This window comes from Saimiri boliviensis, chromosome 9 (genome assembly GCF_048565385.1).
Source record: "Saimiri boliviensis isolate mSaiBol1 chromosome 9, mSaiBol1.pri, whole genome shotgun sequence".
In the NCBI taxonomy this organism is placed as follows: Eukaryota; Metazoa; Chordata; class Mammalia; order Primates; family Cebidae; genus Saimiri; species Saimiri boliviensis.
The window spans coordinates 49,113,133-49,138,778 of record NC_133457.1 but is presented as its reverse complement, the minus strand read 5'-3'; the positions used below and the strand labels follow the sequence as shown (position 1 = coordinate 49,138,778).

The 25,646-nt window shown below is 35.3% G+C and overlaps 1 protein-coding gene across 2 annotated transcripts in view; it reads left to right on the top strand.

The window, feature by feature from the left end:
• Window positions 1-423: 423 nt before the first annotated feature.
• The window catches only part of SLC25A36 (solute carrier family 25 member 36), a 34,595-nt gene continuing 9,372 nt past the window's right edge, over window positions 424-25,646 (top strand). Inside the window, exons 1-4 of one of the 2 annotated variants that reach the window (XM_003942591.3) lie at window positions 424-682; window positions 11,356-11,520; window positions 14,422-14,499; window positions 17,947-18,047. In XM_003942591.3, the coding sequence (XP_003942640.1) occupies window positions 642-682; window positions 11,356-11,520; window positions 14,422-14,499; window positions 17,947-18,047 (385 nt within the window). In that variant the 5' untranslated portion in view covers window positions 424-641. Of the gene's footprint in view, window positions 683-6,186; window positions 9,149-11,355; window positions 11,521-14,421; window positions 14,500-17,946; window positions 18,048-25,646 lie in introns of those variants that run through there. The other variant, XM_074405834.1, reaches the window with a different exon arrangement.

Here is a 25,646-nt window from a genome sequence, read left to right as displayed (position 1 = left end):
TATCCAAGCACAAGCCTTTTTATGCATTGTGGGAGTGTTACTCTGAGATAAGACACCAGGGGAATTGCTGGGTCATAAATCCAGTTTTTTCAAAGTAACTCCGCTTGTGAACCCGGAACCAAGGCGGTTCTGCCCCGTCCCCTGTTCAGGAGCGCGCAGTAGTGACTGGCTAGTCCGCTCCGGCCAGGGGGTCGCCCTGGTCTCAGGTGCCAGGGCGGGGTGACCTACCACTCCCCCGGCACGCGCTCTGGCCACGCCTCGCGGCCCCTTTCATTGAAAAACCCCAAAGGGATCACGTGAAAGAGCCCTGCGGAGTGCGTGACGTCACGACGCTCAGACCAATGGTAACCTCTGTTTATGTCGGGAGCCACCAAATAGTCATTCCAGCCCCTCGAACCCCGCCCACCCTACGCCGCGTTGCGTCGCGCAGCTCTAGGGCACCGAGCTGAGGCCGGCGGCGGCGTGGCTGGAGCGCCGCGGGGAGAGCTGCGCCGGTTGCTCTCGGCAGCCGCGTCTCGGCCGGCTCTCCTCGCAGTCCCCGGGGCGCTGTGCGTCTCCAGTCCAGGACCAAAGCCGCCGGCTGTAGCGGGCGGCCAGATCCGCGTCCCGCCTCAGCGCCCGGAGGACATGCGGGAGAGAGAATGAGCCAGAGGGACACGCTGGTGCATCTGTTTGCCGGGGGGTACGGTCCAGGCTGGGCGTGCGCACTGGGGCTGACGGTGTTGGGACCCGAGACGCGGGCGAGAGGGAGTAGGGGGCTCCATGCTGGGGATAGGGGGCCGGTGGGGTGCGGCCTGGGCGGGGAGCAGCCCAGCCCGTGGTAGCGAGGGGAGTTCCGATTCTGGGAAGCGAGTAGGTGAGGCCCGGGCTCGAGGGCGAGACAGTGAGGCCTGGGCGAGGAGGGTTGAGGCATGAAACCCCGGCCGGGAGTGAGGCTTTGGGCCCGCGGGTCCGGGTGTGGCGGGGGCGGAATCCACGCGGCCGAGTAGACGCGGGCAGGGCTGGGGTCGATGCTTGATCCCCGGGCCGCCGCTGGACCCGGCCGCGTGTCGCAGTCTAGCGGATGTCGGGGATGCAGGGTCGCTTTGAGGAGCCTGGTTCCGAGTTCGTGTAGGTTGCACGGCCCAAAGGGAATGGGGCGGAAAGTGCGGAGACCGAGGACAAAATGGGCGCCGGGGCCTCTTCAGCCTTCGCTCCGTGCCGTGCGCGCAGCGGCCTCCGCACGTCACTCACGCCCCACCTCGGACCGCGGCCGCTCATTTCCGGGCTCGGCTCTGCAGGGTGGGTGGTAACGGGGCTACGGGCTCTAGCGGTGAAGGCTTTGGTATTCCCCAGGTGATTGCTGTACGGTGTTTCTAGCCTTTGAAAAATTTCTTGCCTGAGCTTTTCCAGGTGGTGAATGGGGTGCAAAGCTTTGCAGTGACTTTGGGGTCAGATTCCTTTCGAGAAAACCACCCCTCTTGCATACCGTTGCTTTTCTCCTGCTTAGGAGAAAGTAGGAGTGGAGAGGTCAAATTTTTTGACGATAGTGTTAATAGTTACTATGTGTGTGCAAGATTAGGACTAAGCCTAAAGTCTTGGTTCCCTGATTGCCCGCGTGAGTACTAGAGCTGCCAATTTAGCCTCGTGTTTAGATTTGTTTCTTCTAAATTATTTGGAGAATTATAGCAATTTTAAGAATTGCTTATTTGGAAGATTATAAAGAGTTTTCTTATCAAAAATGGCTTCGGTGAATTATACTGAGACTGTTCCCAGCATCTTCTTAAATCCTGCAGTTTTTAGATTGATCACTTTTAAGAATATGAAATATATACGCAGTTCTATTCACGACTTCTTGCTTTGAGTTGCACATAGGAACTCTTTTGAGCCAATGATGGCAATACTTTTTTTAGATTGGCACACTGTCATTCACCAGACATTCTTGCACACCAGTTATGGGCCAGCCACTGTTACGGCATAAAAGCAGTATCTTTCTATTAATCTGTGAGACCCAGTTTAGGCAGTTTGCTTTCCATATTTCTGCCGTGTTTACTGCCAGTAATCAGGCAAGTTAAATCTTTTTTTTTTTTTTTTTTTTTTAATTTCGTAGTTGTGTAGATGCTCTTGAAAAGTAAAGATGCCATGCAAATAATTGTAATTAGATCAGTATCACCTGAAGCGAGGAGACCACAGATGTTGTCTAACACTATTGTAATTTGGATGAGAAATGGACACTTTTATTTTGATTGTTTCATCTATAAAATTAAAGCCCATCTCTAAAGCCCATCTCTAGCTCCTAACATGATTACCTTGCATTGAGTTTTCATGTATCAATTTTTGTTAAAAATGGGGCATACTTATATTTGAAATGTTAGCTTGATTGCACCAATTTCCCACTTTGGATTAGGATCGTCATATTGTTATAAAAACCTGTAAATAGAGGTTTTCTGGTTAGCTTTTTCTTTAAGAACAGGAATGGGAGGTTTTTGTAGCATGTAAACACGTAGATTAGGTGTTTCATCCCCCGCCTTCTCCCCAGTTTAGCATATGTAGTTTATTTAGGATATTAAATGAGATTGGTATGTAGGATCTGATACAAGAGAGGTGCTCAGCCATGTAATTTCTCTTGCCTTGCACCTCGATTTTATTTTTATATGTGGTTACATAAGTGAGTTCGGTAAAACACACCTTTATAAAGAAAGTCCATTATATTTTAAAAGAACCAAGAGTAACATTTCACAATGGTATTTAATCTTAGGCAAGGGTTTTCAGAATATGGAGCCTTTGAGTTGTTTTTCTGATAAGTAAAATTGTAATATTCAAATATGTTTATCAGAATCCCAGATTTCTAATGGCCGTATTGTTAAAGCCGCAACATTTGAAACACTGGCACTGGACCTTGGTTCTGGGTTAAATACTCACATGCATATCTCGTGCTTTGTTTAAGACACCCTTTGATCCCATTCTGCTTTTGCCAGAGTTAATATTCAGAGTTTGTAAGGTCAGGGGTTAGGTTAATTGAGTTACGGAAGTATATCACGGTAACCTGTAAAAAAAAAAAAGTATATATGATTTAATTTTAGCTGTACCTCTAATACTGTATGTCTGTATATAGAGATGAAAGCAATATGAAATGTATTTTAAATAAATACTTTGATAGAATTGTACATTATCTAGTTGTATCAGCTGCATATATCTACAGAGGCAGCTCATTTTTTTCTATTGGAGGGAGTGATTTTCTCAAATAGGAGCTATATGCCTTCAGACTTTTAAGTGGATGAAGTTTCTTCTTTGTAGCCTCTATTACAGTGAGATAATATATGTACTAAGTAAAATCAGAGATTATGTAAGAACTGCCTACTTTATATTCTAGAGCTCATTCATTTGCTCACTCATTTATTCAGTAAGAAGCACCCATTTTGGTATAGTGAATGGTATTTGTTAAATTATTTCACCTGTTTTATTGAAGATCGAGACAGAAGTAGAATACTTAAAAGTATAATTCATGTGGTTTATGTCCATTTCTCAGTGTCCATATTTTTATTAGTCCCATTTCCTTAATTTTTACTACCTCTCTTTTTCCTCTGTCTTGCTCTGTTTAAGATGCTATTACAAAATACCAAAAACTGGTGGCTTATAATAGCAAACATTTCTAACAGTCCTGAAGGCTGCAAAGTTCAAACTTAAGGTACTAACAGGTTCTTTGTCTGTTGATGGTATACTTCCTCATAGAAGACACTCTCTTGCTGTGTCCTCATGTAGTAGAAGAGGCTAGCTAAGATCTCTGGTATCTTACAAGGATACTAATCCCAAATGTCAGGGCTATAGTCTCATGACCCAATCACCTCCAAAGTGTCTACTCACCTTGGGATGTGTGTAGGATTTCATCTTACGAATTCTGGAGGAGACAAAGATTCAGACACCATCTTCCCCCTTTTTTCCTTCTAAAAATGCATTCTGTCATTCTTACTAATAGATTGCAAAACTAAGGGAAGTTTCTTACCCTGTTGGAGAATATTCTCAAAGAAACCTTTTTTCTGTGAGTAGATAAGTGTCGCATAGCAGCTACCATTTTTCCGTAAATGGATCAGTGTAGCACAGCATTTGGGGTCAGGAACTCTTGGGAGTTCTTGAGACCGTTCTTGTGATCGGAGAGTTTAAAACTATTTTCATAAAAATACTAAGACATTATTTGCACAAATATGTTGACATTTATCCTGATGGTGCACAAGCAATGATGGATAAAATTGCTGATGCCTTAGCATGCATCAAGGCAGTGGCACCAGACTGTAGTCATTTCACCTTTAGGTACTTGCAATTAAAAAAAACGAAAAAGTCCAGTTTAACTTAAAGAATGTTCTTGAAGGAGTAAAACTTACTAATTTAATTAAATTACAAGCTTTGAATACGCTATTTAATATTCTGTGTGACAAAATGGGAAATAGGCATAAAGTAATTCTGCATGCTGAACTGTGGTTCTGCACTGTTTAAATTTCAGGCTGCGCTAGCTTCTCTTTTTCATGGAGACCCATTCTTACTTAAAAGAACAATTAATTGACTACTCAGACTTCTGTATTTAGCAGGCATGTTCTCAAAAACTGAAGGAAGTAAGCCTTGTAAAGGAAAACCACTGATAGCATTTGTTACCAATGATAAAATTCGAGTTTTCAAACTGAAATTATAATTTTTTAATTGACCCCTCTCCCCCACAATGACAGCCTTCCAATAACTAAGGATGTTTCTAATGAGATGGTGATAGTAAGTAAATGTAAGTTTCTTAATACTGTGTAATAAAATGTATTGGAAGACCTGCAAACCCAGTGAACCAGTATTTTTCAAATGACATATATATATGTGTGTGTGTGTGTGTGTGTGTGTGTGTGTGTGTATATATACATATATATGATGTCATAGAGTCAGTCATGGGTAAACGAGTCATTCAGATTTTAAAATAGACCAGTGGATCTTAATATAACAGTACAAAAAGTCTACTGGTATAGTTCAGATTCTACATTGCAACTAACCTTTAAGAACCTACCACTTGTCCAGTTTTAATACAGTATTGAAGAATATCGACAATTATCTAAAAAGGGACTGACTTGTCTAGTAAGTGTTACCATTACTTTTCACTTTCTAGTGAAGTACTCTTTACTAGTACATTCACTAGTAAATGTTAGGTGCTATGGGGGAAAAAAAAGTGGTGCACCTTAAAGTGCTGTGGTGAGAGGGCTCTCTAGTGCTAAATAGAATGATGATGAATCTTACTGGGAAGACATTTGAGCAAAGACTTGGAAGGAAGGGAATTAGTTATACAGAAGGAACTAGCCCCAGTAACAGTGAGATAATGAGGCAGGTATGACCAGAATGATAGAGCCTTTTTAGGCCTTTAATGGACTTTGACCTTTTCTGTTGAAATGGGAGGAGTCATCGTAGAATTTTTAAAGGCCATTTGGTCTCTGTTAGACTATGCATGGGACAGGGGCAGAAGTGGGGAGTTGATTTGGCTGTTTCAATAATCCACTTGATGGATAATGGTGATTCACACTAGGTTGGAAGCAATAGACATTGTGAGAAGTGGGTGAATCGTGGTTAGACTTTGAAATAGGAAGATAATAAGATTTTTGACATACTGATTGCAGAGTGTAAAAAAAAGAAGAGTCAAGAAAAACTCCAGGGTTTTTAGTTTGGGCACCTAGAAGGGTGAAATTGCTGTCAACTGAGATAGGCAAGGTTACAGATGGAACATAGTTGGCTCAAGGGGAGATCAGAAGTTCCCTTTTAGACGTGGTAAATTTGAGAAGTAGAGAGGTCAAGAAGCTGATAGTTTAAGTGATTGGATGGACTAGTCTGGAGTCCAGGAAAGAGGACTGGACTAGAAATATACATTTAGTAGTCTTTGGAATATATGCGGTGCCATGAGCCTAGTTGAGATCACTAAGGGGGTGAATATAGAAAAGAAGAAAAGACCACGAACTACCATCTGGGGACTTCAATAAAAGAGATCAGGAGGCCAGGCGCGGTGGCTCAAGCCTATAATCCCAGCACTTTGGGAGGCCGAGGCGGGTGGATCACGAGGTCAAGAGATGGAGACCATCCTGGTCAACATGGTGAAACCCCGCCTCTACTAAAAATACAAAACATTAGCTGGGCGTGGTGGCGCGTGCCTGTAATCCCAGCTACTCAGGAGGCTGAGGCAGGAGAATTGCCTGAACCCAGGAGGCGGAGGTTGCGGTGAGCAGAGATTGCGCCATTGCACTCCAGCCTGGGTAACCAGAGCGAAACAACGTCTCAAAAAAAAAAAAAAAAAGAGATCAGGAGAAGAGGAGGAACCAGCCAGGTAGACTTCATGGTGACCAAGAAAATACATGGTATCCTGAAATCCAAATGAAGCAAATATACAATGTCTAGAAAGGAGTAAGTGATCAACTGTCAAATGTTACTGTCATTTAAGATGTCTGAAAGCTGTTAACCACTGAATTTAATTGAGGACGTTTGGTCACTTTGATTAGTAATTTCCATAGTCAGGGAGTAAAAGTCTGATTGGAGTAGGAGAGAAATTAAAGACAACAAATAGACAGTTTTAAGGTTTGCTATAAAGGGTAGCAAAGAAACGGGGAAATTTGATAGGGGAAATTTACTTTTGTAGTAAATCTACCGCATTCCTTGAGCCTATTTTGTTCCTATAGTGGATTTTTTTTATTATTATTCCTCAGTCTGCTATCTTACTATTTTTCCTTAAAATAGTAAGCACTTTGGGGCCCCCAGCAAAGGCCTTGGTCTTTTTTTCAAGACCTGTTTGTACAGAGAGTTTTGTTTCTGTTTTTTTTATTTTTATTTTTTTTTTAAACCAGTCTCGGTTACATTGTACATAGCTTTACAAAAAACAAAAAAGACTCTAAAAGCAAAGCATATACAACTGCATCTTGGGCGGCTTGTTTCCATGCTTCCACGTTTATATAAGTTGGCTAAAATTTTCAGAATTACTAGTCTTGATTTTGCCTTATCATTCAAAATAAGAATAACCTGTTAATTTTTTCCTGCATCAGAAACACTTCCTGTACTTACAAAAAGCTGTTTTATTCCCAACCACGCATAGCTGACTTTTCATAAGTTAGTCTTTCAGGTATATAGATGTCCATCATCATTTCACAAACTTGTATTGTTTCTTACATTGTTTCTTGTCTAAACACTAAAGCTTCAGAGAAAATACTTACACAAATGTACTATCAGAGAAACAATTTTGAGTAAGACTTCCTTAATGATTTGCCTAGAATTTCAGGGACAGTCTACATGGTATTTTTTGTTTTGTTTTGAGACGGAGTTTTGCCCTTGTTGCCCAGGCTGGAGTTCAGTGGTATGATCTTGGCTAACTGCAACCTCTGCCTCCCAGGTTCAAGCAGTTCTCCTGCCTCAGCCTCCTGAGTAGCTGGGATTACAGGCGGCCACCACTATGCCCACCTAATTTTTTGTATTTTTAGTAGAGATGCAGTTTCACCATGTTGACCAGACCTCCTGACCACAGGTGATCCACCCACCTCGGCCTCCCAAAGTGCTGGGATTACAGGTGTAAGCCACCGCGCCTGGCCCAATCAACACGTTTTAAGATTGAAAAACTCCTTATGTTTGGCTGATATTTTAAAGAAACTTCATCTTTAGTGATTGATATTTCTTAATTTGACTAATGCCCTAAGTGGATCGCGGCAAGCAGAAAAATAAAATATTTTAACCTAGTCATCTTGCTTTATAAAACACTGCTTAACGTTAACAAAATGAATTCTAAAGTACCTTTTTAAATAATATGCACATACAAGCATGGTGGACCTTATCTGAAAATATTTTGTTTGTCTGTCTATGATCCATGCATGCTCAAGAGGTTAATATTGAGGACATATAATTAAAAGTCATGTCCTGGTATCCTAGTTCTTTTCCATGACACACCCTTTCCTGAGCAGTATCCAGAAGTGCCTTGGATTTTTCCCAACTATAGCTAGTAAAAGTCCTTTTAAAGCCGGGGAGCCTGATCTAGTGGCTCCGCAGCTTAGGACTATCCAGTTGATGGAGTTTTATGTCTGTGTATCTGTCCTAGGGATTGATGACTGGGTATGAAGGCTGAAATTCATATGCTTGCTATTCATATTCACTTAGTGAAAATTCTTTAGTGATAACCATGTTAAACAATTTTAAATATTTTATAAAATCAGTACATAGCTATATGATTATTTGACTCACCAAGCCATCTTGGCCTTCTCATATCTTTAAGATATAAGACGTTTACCTATAAAACTTTAAATGAGCATTAATCCAGGTAGTTCACTACGAACATAAAGAACATGTAGTTATTTCTAATCTGGATATACTAGGAGTATAGTGACATTTAACAATGTTACTAGATTCATAACCAAGAAACTCTCCTTTCTGGATTTTTGGTGTTCGGAGTAATGAACTTACGCCCTTCTACTACAGTGACTATTCTCTCTTTGGAATTCTTTGCTAATCAAGAAAGCATATAGAACAAATGAGTGACTGTTTTATAGAAATAACTTTGATTTGTAACTTTTTAAGCCTAGTAAAGCAACCATCCTTGAACTGTGTTATTAATAGCAAATTATATTGGCCACACCTTGCAACTGATGTCATTCACATCACTGATCAGAGGGAAGTAAGTAAGACCAGTAATGAGTACCTGCTTCCACTCCACCATTTTTTGCCTATTGCTTTTTCTTGGTTTTCAAGTTAATGTATTGTACATCATCTTTCCGTTCTGGTAGATGAGGATTTAGTTATATTGTACCACTCTATGTTTCCCCTTTCTTTACATCCTGTCAATATATAATTTGATGCAGTTTTTGTTAAATCAATAGTTAATGCTTACCTTATTGTGACAATACAAATATTGTTCACTGCAGAGCTAAATTGTCTATTATGTTGACCTTTTCTTTCTTGAATAACTTCATTACTCCCCACCCCATGCTGCCCCTGAAGTTGTTAATTGCCTCCATTTAAAAACTTTTGCTTAGTCATGTGAGTACTCGAACATTTGTTTTCATTTTTCCTGAAGATTTTTGTCCCACTGAATTCTGTCATCCTAATCCTATCTTGATTGTTTTGTTTTGTTTTTTTCCAGGTCTGACATTTGGCTATCATCTTAGAGCTTCTTTCTCTTTCTTGGGTTAGTCTGTTCCTACATTTGATTCCCTCCCCCACTTTCCTGCCATCTTCTTTTAGTTTACTCTCTTAATTAATTCATGGAATACATCTTTTAGTTAGCTATGTAAGAAAAGGGTATACAGTAGGCAATTTCTTAAATGCTGCTTTTTCCCAGATGTATAGTTCGGTTTGGTGTAGAATTTTAGGGTAAATAATCTGTAGTTGTCAAGAAGTCTGATGCTAATCTGGTCACTTTTTCTCTGTTATGTGACGTTTTTTCGTTCTGGAAGTTGCTGAAGTCCTTGAAAGATTGCAGTAGTGCATTTTGGTGTGATTTGTTTTTGCATCCTTTGTTCCTGCTAAACCTGAGCTCAGAAATGTTGAGTTTGTGTACTTCAAAGAATTAGCTTTCTGACCAGGGATACAGTTTTATCCAGCATATATCTCTGTGCGTGTGTGTGTGTGTGTGTGTGTGTGTAAAAGGCATAGACACTGGGCATCCTACCTTTGCCATACAGCCTGTGATAGCAGCCAGTCCTACTGTTTTCAGTTCTTTGCCCTTAGTCATTAGGCCTCACAGCGATTCTGCAGGGCAAAACTCTGCTGCTTTTTGGTATTTCCCTCTGCATGCCTTTCTTCCTCTTTATTATAGAAGTAATTCATGTTCATTGGATATATTTTTTAGAAGTAATTCATATTTAAGCATACTCTTAGGTTTTACAGAATATAAAATCAAAACATGTACATGTTTATTATAGATTTTGGGCCTATTGGGTTTTATGTTCAATAAATTACAAAGTAAATACACTAGACAGTTAAAAAGAAATCAGGCAAAGCCAAATTGAAATTATTATGGTTTGCCATAAATAGATCACTGTTGTAGTGTGAATATTGTATGAACCAACCCACAGGTTCTTCTGAGTTCTGCATTGCATATACTCCAAGTATACTGTGTGATGATGACTCATGTCTTTGACCACTTAGCCCTCAACTTTTATCATAAGTAAATTTATGGCTTCTATTTAAGATTCTCCTTGTGATTTTACATGTAATTAGGTTTTAAGTCTATTTTATGGCTGTTTGAAAATAACTTTTCCTTAAGTATTGAGGTCTCTTTAAGTTGTACTTAATTTTGTTTCAGATTTTCGAAATCTGACCATCTAATTGTGGTTTTGACATTTTCATTTTGGAGGTTAAATTTTTTTAACTGCCTGTTTAGAGCTGTCGGTGGAATTTTTTGAAATAATTAGCTTATTTATGATTGAGTGTTTCACATAAATATATTCAGCCCCAGGTAGTACATATATTAAGAATTCCTACTAGTTTTCACATATTTTTCAAGTCAGATTTGTCAAGGTATCATTTATATACAGTAAAATCTACCCTTTATTAAATATATACAGTTGATTGACTTTTGGCAGATTTATAAAGTCCTTTAAGCACTACTATAGTCAGGATATTGACTGGGCCCAGTGGTTCATGCCTGTAATCCCAGCACTTTGGAAGGCTGAAGTGGGAGGATTGCTTGAGGTTAGGTGTTGAAGACCAGCTTGTGCAACATAACAAGACCCTGTCTCAACAAAAAATTTAAAAATTAGCAGGGCATGTTGGTGTGTGCTCGTAACTCCAGCTACTAGGGAGGCTGAAGCAAGAAGACTGCTTGAACCCAGGAGTTCAAGGCTACAGTGAGCCATGCTGATGCTACTGCACTCCAGCCTTGATGACAGAGCAAGACTCTATCTCAAAAAAAAAAAAAAAAAAAAAAGATATTGAACATTTTTCATTATTCAAAGAATTCCCCCATGCCCCTTGCAGTCACTTTCTTTCCTCTCTCCTACCCTTTGGAAACCACTGATCTCATTTCTTTTCCTCTCATTTTGCCTTTCCTAGAATATCATAAAAACATCTGCTTCATGAAGGGGATAATTTTTTTAATGCCAAAAAATAAAAGCCTTTGGTACCTAGTAACAGCACCTATCAATTGAAGACGTCAGCAATTATTCTTGCCAGATAGTTACTAAGCTGTGTTCATTTTAGTTACTGAAGGTGTTGTATGTAATCAAATAGTGAAAACTCCTAAAAATTTGTTTAGTCATTTAACATTAAAAATTATAAATTTTAGTATGTTGGCAAAGCTCCAAATATCCATGTCAATTACAGTTCTGGGCATATATGTACTAACTTAAGAATTAAGTAGATAAGCTTCGTCCTTTTTTTTTTTATTTTTAGATGTGGTGGTACAGTGGGAGCTATTCTGACATGTCCACTGGAAGTTGTAAAAACACGACTGCAGTCATCTTCTGTGACACTTTATATTTCTGAAGTTCAGCTGAACACCATGGCTGGAGCCAGTGTCAACCGAGTAGTGTCTCCTGGACCTCTTCATTGCCTGAAGTGAGAGCATAGTATTCATGAGTCTTTGTCAGTTTGTTTGCCTAAGTGATTTCTAGATGTTTGTTTACTTATATTCTGCCACATTTAAAAAGGTTCTTTATAAACCTAATTACAGAAATTACTCTGAATTACACTCATAAGGAATGATAATCCCTAATGGAGAACAGTTAGATAATATAAAATGTAATTTTATTTCCGAGTTATTTGTATTTAGAATATTTCTTTTTTGTATTTTTAATAGAGACAGAGTTTCACCCATATTGGTCAGGCTGGTTTTGAACTCCCAACCTCAGGTGATCCGCCTGCCTTGGCCTCCCAAAATACTAGGATTACAAGTGTAAGCCACCTCACCCAGCCTGTTTTTAGAATATTTTTACATTTATCCAGCGAAATTTTTTCTAAGGCTATTATAAGTATTTTATTTTGGATTATTCATTTACTTTGGAAATGTCATAATGTTTAATGCTAACTCCTTTTGTGTATGTTTTTAATGTTCCAAGTACTCTGACAAGTAAGTATATTCAATTAATGATAATCTGTGATTTTTGTGTAACCTAAATACAACTGAGACTTACAGCAGGAGTTCTAATGCTATTCAGGATTTGTGTAACATTTCCTGATGGTTTGAAAAAGATTTGTTTTTACATTTTCCCATACTTTGTTATGTTGCAATTGGATTTGAAATTTCAAAACTATTAAAATCAGGTTTTGCATGTTTATACTTGTAAATAACTGAATGCCTGTGTGTGTGCCTTATCAGCTCACTGTTTGAACTTAGTTCAGTAGTGTTTATTTTGTAGTAACAAATAAACTCACTCTGTGTATTTACCTTCGTTACTAAAAGATTTCATCAGCCTTTTCTTTTTTAAAATTTGTTTACATAACTACATGAATAGGTATGAATAGGTAGAATAAAACTGATAACAGTTTCGGATTGAAATGTCATAGTTAGGCCGGATGCAGTGGCTTATGCTGGGTGGTGATTCCAGCCCTTTGGGAGGCTGAAGCAAGTGGATCACCTTGAGACCAACCTGGCCAACGTGGTGAAACCCCGTCTCTACTAAAAATACAAAATTAGTCAGGCATGGTGGTACACACCTGTAATTCCAGCTACTCAGGAGGCTGAGGCAGGAGAATCACTTAAACCTAGGAGCAGAGGTTGCAGTGAGCGGAGTTCGCGCCACCGCACTCCAGCCTTTGCGATACGATGAGACTTCAAAAAAAAAAAAAAAGAAAAAGCCATAGTTACAGATAAATACTTGTATCTAATTTATAATAGTAAAAGGATTTTAATGTTATGATTTTGATATTTACTACCACTGATTGCCTCTCTTTAAAATTCTTCTTTTGACCTCTGTAATATACTTATAAATTCTCTTTTTCAGTGGTTTTGCCTTCTTTTCACAGGAAGTTTAGTATTCCTTTTGGGCTGTGTTTTAATTCCTCAGCTTTCAGGCCCTCTTTTAAGCTCTTTATATATTAATTTACTTAATCCTCATGATAACCAGTAAGGGGGTACTGTTGTTTTTCATTTACTGCTGATAAAACTATGAGAGAAAAGTTATTTCATTGTCTTATAGAGTTATCAATTACCAACATTTGGCTTCATACCTGAGAAGTCTGGCCACTCAGTTCAGGCCTTAAATTAACCATTAGGCCCAACTTCTAGATCACTCTTAAGCAGATAAATGTTTGAGAACTACCTGGCCTAGTCTATTAACTCTGAATTGAAATACCTACTCTTCACTTTCCGTTCCTTCTCATTGCCAAAACTTTATTTCATAAATTACTCCAGGAAAACCTTCTGTGACTTAGACAAGGCTCTCTGTTCCTTTCTCTGCTGGGCATATTTGTATCTAGGTTGTATAGTATTTGCTTGTTAATATGGTCTGTTAATTTAGTTGTTTCGTTATAATTCTTTTTACCAAAACCGAACAGCAAATTTCTCAATGTCAGGGGCCTCACTTTCTTTTTTTTATCTACTTACTTTTTCTAGTTAAAAACAGCTAATTATATATACAGTTAAGTACTTGTATAGCAGGTGTTAACTGAGTGGCAGGAGAAATACCAGGCCAACCATTCTAGTACCCTAAGGGACATTAGGGTAATAGATTCTGCTACAGCATTTCAGTGGAATGGGGATGAGGTAATACTGCAGTACTAAGGAGTATTGTCCAATATTGAGTAAAAGACTTTAAAACCAGGAAGGAACTACATTTCTAACTGATGTGTAGTTATTAAGCTTTCAACTTGCTGGTAAAGATAGTAAAATTAAGGAACTCAAAGATAAGAGTAGCATGATCATATGAAAATAATGTAGAAGTCTTTATTATTGTGTCTTAATCTTTTCAGGAAAGAATCCAAACAGACTTTAAAAAAAATCATTACTAGTAAATCTATTATCAATATTAAACAATTTATGTTGTCATAAAAAAAAATGTGGTGTTTTGTTTTGTTTTCTTTTCTTTTCTTTTCTTTTCTTTTGAGGCACAGTTTCCCTTTGTCACCCAGGCTGGAGTGCAATGGTGTGATCTCGGCTCATTGCAACCTCTGCCTTCTGAGTTCAAACGATTCTTCTACCTCAGCCTCCTGAATAGCGATTACAGGCATGCGTCACAATGCCCAGCTAATTTCTGTATTTTTATTAATAATGAGGTTTCACCATGTTGGCCAGGCTGGTCTTGAACTCCTAACCTCAAGGAATCTGCCCGCCTCAGCCTCCCAAAGTGCTGGAATTACACTGCACCTGGCCACAAATTTTTAATAAATAAGGAAAACTCACCAGAGAAACATAACATTATAATACAAAATACCGGATTTAGACTCTAACTTTATTCATACAAAGTAAATAAATTACCAAACTTTGAAGGGTATTTCTAATACAATTTTTTTCTCTTTCAGGGTGATCTTGGAAAAAGAAGGGCCTCGTTCCTTGTTTAGAGGATTAGGCCCCAATTTAGTGGGGGTAGCTCCTTCCAGGTAAAAAAACCAAAAGTGTTAAGCAGATTATGGCAGTCTCTTTTGTTTCAGCATACCTGGATTTAATCATATACAGTTAAATTTATAAATGTGGTTTTCAGTGTTTATGGGATGTTAAAATACTTAATTTTCTTTTTAAGAATTTCAGATGCTACCCAGAACAAATTTATATAATAATGTTTGGTGATAGGAAATGGTACTGGATATTTTGAAGATAACAGTATTTCAATACTGTTAGAAATTAACAATAGTAATACAAAGGCTGTGTTTCATAATGTAAGGGAGAAGGTATAGTATTTGCATTAAATTATTGATGGTCTTTTAACTGGGGGAGAATAAAGAAGTATGGTATATTATAGCTAGAAGTTTAAGGAAAACTGTATTTATAGATAAGCATTTTAAATGTTCAAATTCTATAGGTGAACCTGAGATTTTTGGGGGAGATGTTGTAATCACAATAATGAAGATATTATATATCTTTATATTGCATAGATACAAAATTAGTAATATTTGCAAGCTAAATCTGGAAACACCCTTGTAGCTGGTGGTACTATATTGAGTCTTCTGGGGAAATGACAGTATAAGCAATACTCTCATCTGACCGTAGGAGTTAGAAGAATTTGGGGGTGCAGAATTGGAAATCTACACAGGGCTAAGCCTTATTTTGAGATAAGTGTTTGGTAGATTTGTGCATTTAACTAAACCAGCTTTTGCATCTCGAAAAATTTTGTCTCTAAGAAAAATAAGCATTCTTTTAAACAAGTATTTTCCTTGGGCCAAAAGGCATTTAGGGTATCTCAAATTTTTCTACTTTTCATAGCTATCCTGCTCTGTGCTCTGCCTGAAGTTAGTGCTCCTTTCTCACTTTCCATATAGAAATTAAACTTCAAAGAAACAAAATGGAAAAGTGGAACTAAAGGACTAGGAAAGATGTCAGGGCTTAGAAGAGGCTTGAAGAAAGGGACAAAAAGTCTGAAAACATGAGAATTTGTGTATCATTGAAGGGCAATATGTGATGCACGTGGCCTTTACCATAATAAAAAGGTAGCTAATCAAGGAAGATGTTGAAGAGATGTCAGGGTGCTAAGTATAAAGACCTGTGGTGTAACAAACAGGTATCAGTAACCATCTAAAAGGATGGGCATGGCACCATGTGTAGGCACAAAGGACCTCATAGTAAGATCATTGAGAAGCAGTTTTTATACAAAGTCAAAAGACAGAGAATAAGCAGAGGAACTAATAAAGGAACCAAAGGAACTAGCAGTAAGAAAGGGAAAGATCTGGAACTCTTAAAACTGTCATTTTTTGGCTTATGGGACAAACCAAACAGACAGAATGGTTCCATTCCCTGTGAAGGAAGCCAAAAGGACATGAAAACATCACTGTCATTTTTCTCTGACACTGTTACATCGTAGATTGTTAACCTCTTCCATGATAGAACACTCATATTTAGAGTGAAAATGCTTTCTATATCCAAACCTTGTGCCAGATCCATGTCTCGGTATTTATTAGGTTTCAACTTTTTATGGATTCTCTTCTCTAAGAAAATATCCAAAATTGCATCCTAATTATAAAAAAAAACTTAAAAGAATAAAAACACCAAATGCAGTGGCTCATGCACATAATACCATCTTTTTGGGAGGCTGAGGTGGGAGGATCATGTGAGACCAGGAATTCAAAACCAGCCTGAGCAACAAAGGAAGACTCTATGTCTTGTTTAAAAAAAAAAAATGTATAGCATAAAGTTTCTACCCTAAACACATCACCTCTCACCCTGTGTACCTTCCCAAACACACACACTTCTCATAGATAACCACCATTAATAGACAGTTCATGTATATTCTTCCAGTAATTTTTCTGGGTTATCATATACATAAAAATGTGTATGCTATTTATTATACCTTGCATAGACTCAATCATACTAAATGTTTAACCTAATTTAACTTGAGGTTTTTCCATGATAATATGTGTTTTTTAATTGTATAGTATTCCATCATTAATAAACATTTCCTTATTAACGTACATTTAGGTTTTTTAGATTTTCACTGTATAAAAAATGGTTCAATAACATACCTCAACCTTTAAACACTTTAGGAAATATATTTTCTTAGGCTCATTACCTGAAATTAGTATTTCTAGATAAAAAGGCATATGCATATTTAAGACTAATAAAAATTACCTTACTGTAAAAAGGCATACTAGATTTTTATTCTTTATCCACATCCTTACCAATGCTGGCTACTGTCCATCTTTTTTTAATACTTACCAAATGGACTGAAAGGGATTTTTTTCACTATTTTAATATGTATTTATTTAATTTTGGTAGAATCATACTTTGTTTCTTACAATTTGTCATTTGTATAAATCTCCTGTGAATTGCCTATATATATATATTTCATGGCCACCTTCTCATTAGGATTTCTTTTTTTCTTACTGATTTCTGGAAATGCATTCATTGTTTATTCCTCTTCCCAGTTTGGTACCAAGTGTAATTTATGTTTTTCTCTCTCATAAAGTAGAATGTTTGATTTTAAGTTATATCAATTTTCCTTTTTTCTTAAGCGCAATAAAAGTACAACAGTGAAATTCTCCTCATTTGTACTTGTCTACTCTGTTTCTTATTGGATGAGTAATCAGGATTGTTGGGGAAATAACATGGTATTTTATATAGCAAGCAAATAATTCAAAGTGTGAGAAGTTAACATAGAGGAGGTGGTGGGGATGCATAAAATCGTAATCAATAAGTTAACAATGAGGGAAATAATTTAATTTCATTCCGTGTTTACAGACATTGGAAAACATAGGCTGACACCAGATGGGTCTGATTTCTTTTTTTGTTTTGTCTCTTTAAAGATAATGTGAATTACTGCATGGGTAGAATGAATTAGAATATACCACAGTATGTTAAAGTTGTTGAGCATATACTTTAATCAATTGGATCTGCTTTACCTTCTTCTCCCCATCAAAAAATCATATGTTAAATGCTCATACCATATCTACTTATCTCCAGTAACTGTATTTAGCCTTAGCATTGCACCAGCTGTACAGCCTTATTCACTCATTTTAGTTTCTAAACATTGTAATCTTAAATTTTGTTTAAATTAGTTATTTTTATTTTCTTTTTAAAAAAATTTTCCTTTTTTTGTTTTATCTTCTTGGATAACAAGTTTCAGTGAGTTAAGTGGCTATCAGAATATTGGATGGGGTTCTGTTTGTGGATGAATGATAGGAACTTTATATTTGATGCTGTCTTATTTTAATAAGTCAATACAAAAAGTACTTCAGGGTATTTATGAAAAGTGTAAATCTAATGTTACATGAGAATATGGCTAAGACTTTGTTTATGATTTTTAAATTTCTCCATTCTAAAATTATGAAGTTCAATTTATATTTAAATCTTATGCATGAAGAACATGCTTATTGATAAATCTAAAATCTCTATTTTAGAGCAATATACTTTGCTGCTTATTCAAACTGCAAGGAAAAGTTGAATGATGTATTTGATCCTGATTCTACCCAAGTACACATGATTTCAGCTGCAATGGCAGGTATGAATGTATGATATTAAAAAACAAAAAACCTTCTGAAACCTAGAGGCTTAATATTGAATTATAAGTTTGTATTGAAAAATTGATGATTAATGTGCTTTTCATTATTAGATGGTTTTTACATTTATTGATATAAAACAAATTAGGTATATGTAAAGTCTTCATCAGGTGACATTTTTGTAGTTAGGAGTTTACATGCTAGGATACAAGTAAATATATTTATATTGCCTTGTGTACCTAACTGAATGTTTAGTGATGATTGCTAATAGTTTTAAGAATCCAACCATAATTACAATATAAATAAATTATGGAGCTATAAATTACACTTCTCTCCTCAATTTCTGTTAGTGCCTTTTCCCTTTTCGCTGCATGTTTTGGCTTCTGTCTGAAATGTGTCGGCAGTTCTTGGTAAAGTATTCATTTTGTCCTGTGCTCAAATGCTGAAATTTTTATGAGTGATATATTATTGATAATTCACTTACTATGTGTATATTTTTAAATTGTTTATTATTCCACGTAAATTACACTAGATAGTACCTGAAATTTAGACACTGGCTATGTGTACATGCTTACTATAGAAATGTTTCCAGGAACTCTGTTTCTGTCATCATTGATAAGTATATATGATTCTGAATTAAAATAACTTTAGTTTTAGGTCTTTGCACTGCCCTAAAGATAAGCAGTTGGAGGTTGGTTAGACCAGCCTCATTCTGGAATCATTTGCTATTATGCATGTTAGACAGAGCCATCCATCAACTTTGATTTCAAATAGAAAATTCTCTCCAATATCTAAGATTTATTGCGTATTTACCCATATCTCACATTTTCAAATTATACTGTGACTTTATAAACTGCAGCTGCTTTCATCAGCTATTGATCAGTAAATTGAGTGTCAATTATATACTTAATAATGAGTGCCTTAAACTGTTAAATACTTTTGGTTTAGAAATAAATTGAATCCATTTGACCTATGTATTTCATGAAGTAAGTTTGAAATACAAATTTCTGAAAGATCAATAGCCCTTATCATATTACAGATTGGTTTTAAGGCTTTTTATATTTAATGATTGTCGATTGACTGACTGAAGCTTTAAAACTTGAAGAGACAATCTAAAGGTCAAAATGGTGAAATACTCTGATTTACCAATAAAGAGACCTTTGACAATTTATGTAATTTACACAAACCTCTTAGCTTACCCATGGAATGAGTCAGGTGGTCTACATAGATACAGATTTTGAAAATTAGTTCTTTGATTTAGTGTCATAGAGACCATCTTGTTACAACTAGAATTTTAATTTTAATGTAATTTTTAATTACATTAAATTTTTAACATAATTTTTCCGATGTTGAATATTAATAGATAGGATTTTTCCCCTACAAATTTGATTGGATATAAGATAAAGGTTGGTGGCCAGTGACAAACCTTATAACCACTCTATCAGGTTCTTTAAAAATATATTTCTGAATTATCAGTGATTATGTTTTTGTCTCTTAACCTCAAATACTTATAAAGAAATGTTAATCCTATTTGAAAGAACTGAAATCTAGAAAGTAGATGAGCAACCATTTTAAATTTATATTTGTTATGTCAGTATTGCAAATGTAGAGGTTTAGAATATCTTTATTTCCACTGGAACATCTTATTTCATTAGAGTAGGTCATCAGAATGTATTACTGTGTTTGTATCGCATTGCAAAGAATTTCGGAATTGTCAGTTTGCACTTTTTTCTCAAATGTGTACAAATGTTGATATGTAGTTTGTTTTTATCTATACGTTAATACCATTTCCCAATTTGAATTCCTTGAGTTTTGGTAAACTGATAGTCTCAAACTTGTTCAGAGATTATACTGCTTGAATTTGTTTGCAGTTACATTGTTCCGAGAATTGTGCTTTCAGAGCTTCTATTCATGAGCATTAACATTTAGCTTTGCAGTTTTATACATAACTATATTGTTGGTAAAACTGAATGGTCCAATGCAGACTTATTAAGGTAGCCTTTTGCCCCCTTTGTTCTTGAAATAATCTAGACCAGATTGCTCGGGGGTTTTTTAGGATTATTTTTGTAGGTCTAAATATGAATGATTTGGGAGTATGAAGTACTTAAAGATAGTTCTGGGAAAATCATTTTTAACTGTCTATTTTAAAGGGAAAAAAATGCTAACCTTGTCACTTTAGTACACAAAAACAGACTAAAATAGACCGTTAATGATACTGCCTGCAAGACTGTAGCACACTAAATAGCACACCCATTAAGGATTTATAAGGCAGTGTATACATAATTTTTATTCCAAGTGACCTTTCAATTCATTTTGCATTTTATTCATATGAACTCATGTTTAAGTTAGATACTAAAAATTTACTTATTAAAAGGAGAGTTTATTTAAAGTGGGTCTTTTTATTTGTTGTAGTGCACACTATAGAATTTGTAAGCCTTTAAAATTGAGTTATAAATTTTTATGCATTGAAGTTTTTCCAATTGTGAGGATAATCAAATAATGTTGACTCTTAATATTTTGCCTGCCTGTTTTTCCTCCTACACATGACTTTTTGACAGACTAAGTAAATCTTAGCTATTGAGGATATCTGTTTTCTTGCCTGTATATTTTGTTTAAATTAACTTGTATATTCCTCTGTATACACACCTAGGCACAGATTTATGCAAAAAAAAATTTATTACTTCTTCCTTTATAGTAATTCCCAATTTTTAAAAGATTTATCTGGCATCTGTATACTTTTATATACATTATAAATGTACAGGGAATGAATTATGATTTTAATTGGATTATATATTCATACAGTTACTTTTCAGTTTTTAAAATACTTACATTTATTGAATATTTCCTACATACCTAGTGGGTTTGATTTGCTTACAGTATACACTGTTATTTTTCAATTTATGTTTTTCTATTAGACTTAAACTTCATTATAATAAAGGCTTTTACTCATTAAATACAGGTATTGTCTTGCATTTATGAAATATTTTTAAACAATATTTTATTTGTCCATGGCAGTTAATTCAACCAGATGGATGGTTGGACAGATGTTTTGTGTGTTTGTATGTAAACATTCTTCCTGTTTTTTGTTTTGTAGAACACAAGAAATTAAATACAAAATAATGCAAAATATTTCATAAGTATGGATGTGCAATATTACTGGCCATAGTGCAAAAGGTGAAAGGTACTATTGTAGCAATATATACTTTATTTTATTAAAAATTTATATAAATAGCTCCAAAATGAAATTACTTGAATATTCTGTTGGACTTTTTTTTTTTTTTTTTTTTTTTAAGATTTACTAAGTAGGCTGATTGTTAAAGAATAGAAATTGTGTTTTCAGCTCCTTAATCATAGTAGATAATAGTGGTAGGAAAATGGGACATGATGATCCCCTCTAAATATTCCCTTTGACAAGGTTAGCATTTTTTCTTTAAGGCAGAATTGATCTTCTTTTAGGTAAGTATTTAGATTCTGAAACTGCTGCAGATGGCAGGATTTTCAGTACTCGGTACATTTTTTTAAATTGCCCATTTTGATAATTTCTTTTTTTTAACTTAAAATTTTCAAAAAAGTTAGATCTCACAGTAAATATTTCTCAAATCCTTCCAATGGGATTCAGTTTGTACACATGTTTCTGATGAGGTCACTGCTTGTTGTTATGATACAGAAAAGCCTGTGTCTATTTTAGGCATTTACTGTACATTTCTCCCGAGAAAAGAGTGAGATCGTGTCATCTCATGCTCCCCATCCGCAGGTCACTTCCTGTAGAAATATGGACTAACTTAAACCTCGTGAGTACTGATCTGAGCATCTCTTGCAGCCTGTAGTATAAGAAACACACCCTGGGATTTTATAATAGCTGTGGAATTAGAAGGCGGGAAATTAACTTTTATTTCCTGAATTTGTGTGTGCATTACGTATTTTATAAAGGCCAAGTCTGATCCCATTATAATATTCCTTCTAGAAGGAAGAAAGATATTTTTCAGTCATCATGTAATAAAAGCCTGGGGTCTTCAGCTTGGCCATAACAGCCTTGACCCCCCCCCCAAATAATTTGATAACTATATATATATTGCTGTAAATGGTATTATACTATCTTAAAAGTTTTAGACAAAATCATAGTTCTCTTTGCTTAGCATAACATATTTAAAAGCCTAATACAATGCTTTCCATTCTTTTATCTGTTGATACTTGGCTTTCTTAGAGCTTTTTTGCAAAAAGAAATAAATAAATAGATTTTAATATCATTACTTTGCAAATAAATGCAGGATAAGAATATATGGGATCTTAGCTGTTTCAGTTTTAATTACTTTAAAGAGTAGTGTTAATACATTTCTCTTAGGAGGTTAGGTGGGCTTTGTTTTACAGAAGTTAGTTGAAATAAAAAGTACTGAAAATGCAACACTACAGGTATCACTCACTTAATGAAAACATTTTCAGCAAGTTTAAGGAGAATTTTTCTGTTCATCTGGTTTTTAATTGGTTCACAACTATCAAATTGAGTCTTACTTCAATAAAGCAAAACTTTTAAAATAGTTTGTTTTTTTTTTTTATGTTTTTTAAGCTTTCTAATACACTAACCACCCTACTAACAATATGGCCAGTATACTGGCACTTTGCTTTAACTGACTGTGGAACAATATTAGTTCTTCTTAACTTACAAATGGATCCCTCATGTCATCTTAAGTTCATTTTAATGTTTCACTGGGTGCTCAGAATCTTAATATAAATTAGCACGTTATCAAAATGTCACAAAATTAAAATGCAAAATAAAAAGTAATAGGCAATTTCTAAATTTCAGGGGCAGCATTCCCAGTATCTTTGTGTGTGTTCGTCTTATAAGTAGTAGGAAGAATGTTTAGCTTTGGCTAACTTCAAATTGCCTTACCATATATAATGCTAAGTTACGATAAATTTTTGTTTTATTCCATTGGCTTTATTTATTAGATTAGTAGATTATATTTATTAGATGTAATTAGCCTAGTAATGTCTATTTAGTTTGTTAAAGTGTCTTTGGTTAGGAGAAAATAATAGCATAAAATTCAAGGACCTGAGTTTTAAGTGGTAAAAGGCTAATAGTGTTTTCTGCCTAGATTATTTATCTAACCTATGGTTTGCTAGCATTTAGGCTAGTGTCTTTATTAAGAGCTAGCTCTCGTTAGGAGAGTTGAGCCAGAGCAACCATAGTAAACATAGCTTGCTGATAACAGCGATTACATAGGGATAAGATGACATTCTCTCACTTACCTAAATTTTAATGTGTCCTGTTACATGGGTTAATTTGTGCTTGGAAATGAATTTTAGTTAAGTGAGAAATACCTGTTGTTTGCTTTCTGACATTATACTAATATGTACAGAGAATAATTTATAATTTGGGGATCTTTATAAAGTTTTATTCCTAACATTTACAAAAATTTATTGTATTGTTGTAAAGTTTTTTATGTATGGGTTTTTTTCCAGCCTCAAAATCTTTTGTGACTTGGAAGAGTATTATGGACAGAAGCTTGGGTATTAACTTTATGTTTTTAGAAATAGAACTTTTATTTTAAAAAAAACTTAAGTGCTCATCTTCTTTTCACAAATAAGTATAATAAGATGAATGAGAACTTTCACCTAGATTGGCTGTCTTTTTTTTTTTTTAAGTTTGATGTAATGATTCCCATTTTTAAGCTTTTAAAATTCAATAAAAAGCACATTGTTTTTCTTAAGATTTCTACAAAATGATTAATAAAAATTATTGTGAGTAATGCAGAATATTTTGTTGGTTTATGCTGCTTAGCAGCTTTTTACTAATAAACCCTTAATTTTGCTGTACAGACATTCAGCTAATACAAATATTTAAGTTTATAAAACAAGAATCATTAAATTGGAGCTTGACCAGAATATTGATATCTGATTGCTTTAAAATATAATTTGAGTATCCTAGCCTTTTCACTTAGAAAAATGAAGTTCCAAAGAAGAAAAAAAATAATACTCTACAACTTTGTTCTCAGTTAAGCTAGAACCATGCAAGAAAAATATTTAAACTGGTCTGATAGTTTCATGTTTTTCTTTTCATTTCTTTTACCAAGAATAGATGCATGAAAAGAACCTTTTATTTAAAAAGATGTTTCTGGCAATCTGCTCAACACTTTAAATTTTATCAATTTAGTACCTGCTGATGCGTCCAAAATTGTTGGTCCCATTCTAGTTTTATACTTACGTATGTAGTATTAAAAGCACTTAAGAGAAATGTAGACTATATAATCTTTACAAAAGTATTAAACGAGTTATTTAAATGAAAGTTTTACTCTATCTTGCTTGCTAAATAGATTTAATTGGAGCATCCATCTGTGTAACATCTGGCTATTTCTACAGTGTTAAAACAGTGGGTTAAGGAAGTAAAATTTGAGTTAACTAGTTACTGACATAGAAAAGAACCTTGTGAGCCCAAATTAAGCTTTGTAAACAATTTAATCTAATTTTGCATATGTAGATAATACCTTTGAAAGCCAAGAAAGGTTTATGATTGGATCTGTATATTAATATTAATTTAAAAATAAATTACTCTTAAGTATATTATAGCAGTTCTGTTCCTGTAAGTACTCATCTTAAATATACTGATCATAAGCTTCCTTTATAAAAATAATGTGCTTGACCTGCTAGTATGTGATAGGAATATTAAAACAGTTAAGATCCTTAAACATTTCTGCATATAAGTTTTTATTGAATTTAAAGGCCAGTTGAATAAATATAGCTTAACGTGAGTAGTTATATGAAGTCTGTGTAAATTAAAACCCTGTTTTGTGTAGATACAGCAATCTTTGTAAGTTTCTGTCAAGACTGTATTTAGTGTGCTGTTTTTCCATAGGTAGGAAGGTGGCAAGTAAAACATACATACCAGCCTAGAAACAGACTGTTCCAGGTAGATCTTAATTTACTACCTGGAATGAGCCATCTTAGGTGACCACCATTTTGCACCAATACTTAGTAGTACATAGTACTTTACTTTTAAAGTAAACTAGAGCTGTCTTCTACCCTGAGTTTCTTTCTTCCATGTCTATAAAAGTAAGAGGGAGCTTCCAATTTGTAATTTTTTGAACTTTTGAGTTTTTGTATGTGTTCAGTAGATGAAAATAGGTCTGTCCTATTAACCCTAACAAAAATCTTACTTCTGTGATACCATTATTTTAACAGTATTAGTAAGTATATATGTAGAAAGTATTCATGGGCCAAACAACAGTCTTTTCTACTATATAATCAACTAAAGATCAAAATATTGGTAAAATTTGATATTTATGGAGAATTCATTTTGAATGTGGTGATTTGGGATGCTAATTGAATCCCAGGTAGCTGTTTTTCTAGCTGGTTTTTAGGATCCCAAGTGCATGCTTTTTAGCCTTAGAATACACAAAATGTCTATGTGTTTGTAGAGATGGATTTCTGAATTCAGCTTAGACAGTAGAGAGTACCCTAAAGGATATTATAAATTTTAAAAGCAATTTATATTCATTTTGCTCTTAAAAGAATCTGTTAAGGACAGAATTTGAGAATTCATATAGATTGGAAATGAAGACTAATGTTTGTCATTGTATGGATTTGTAAAATGAAAGTGTAACATA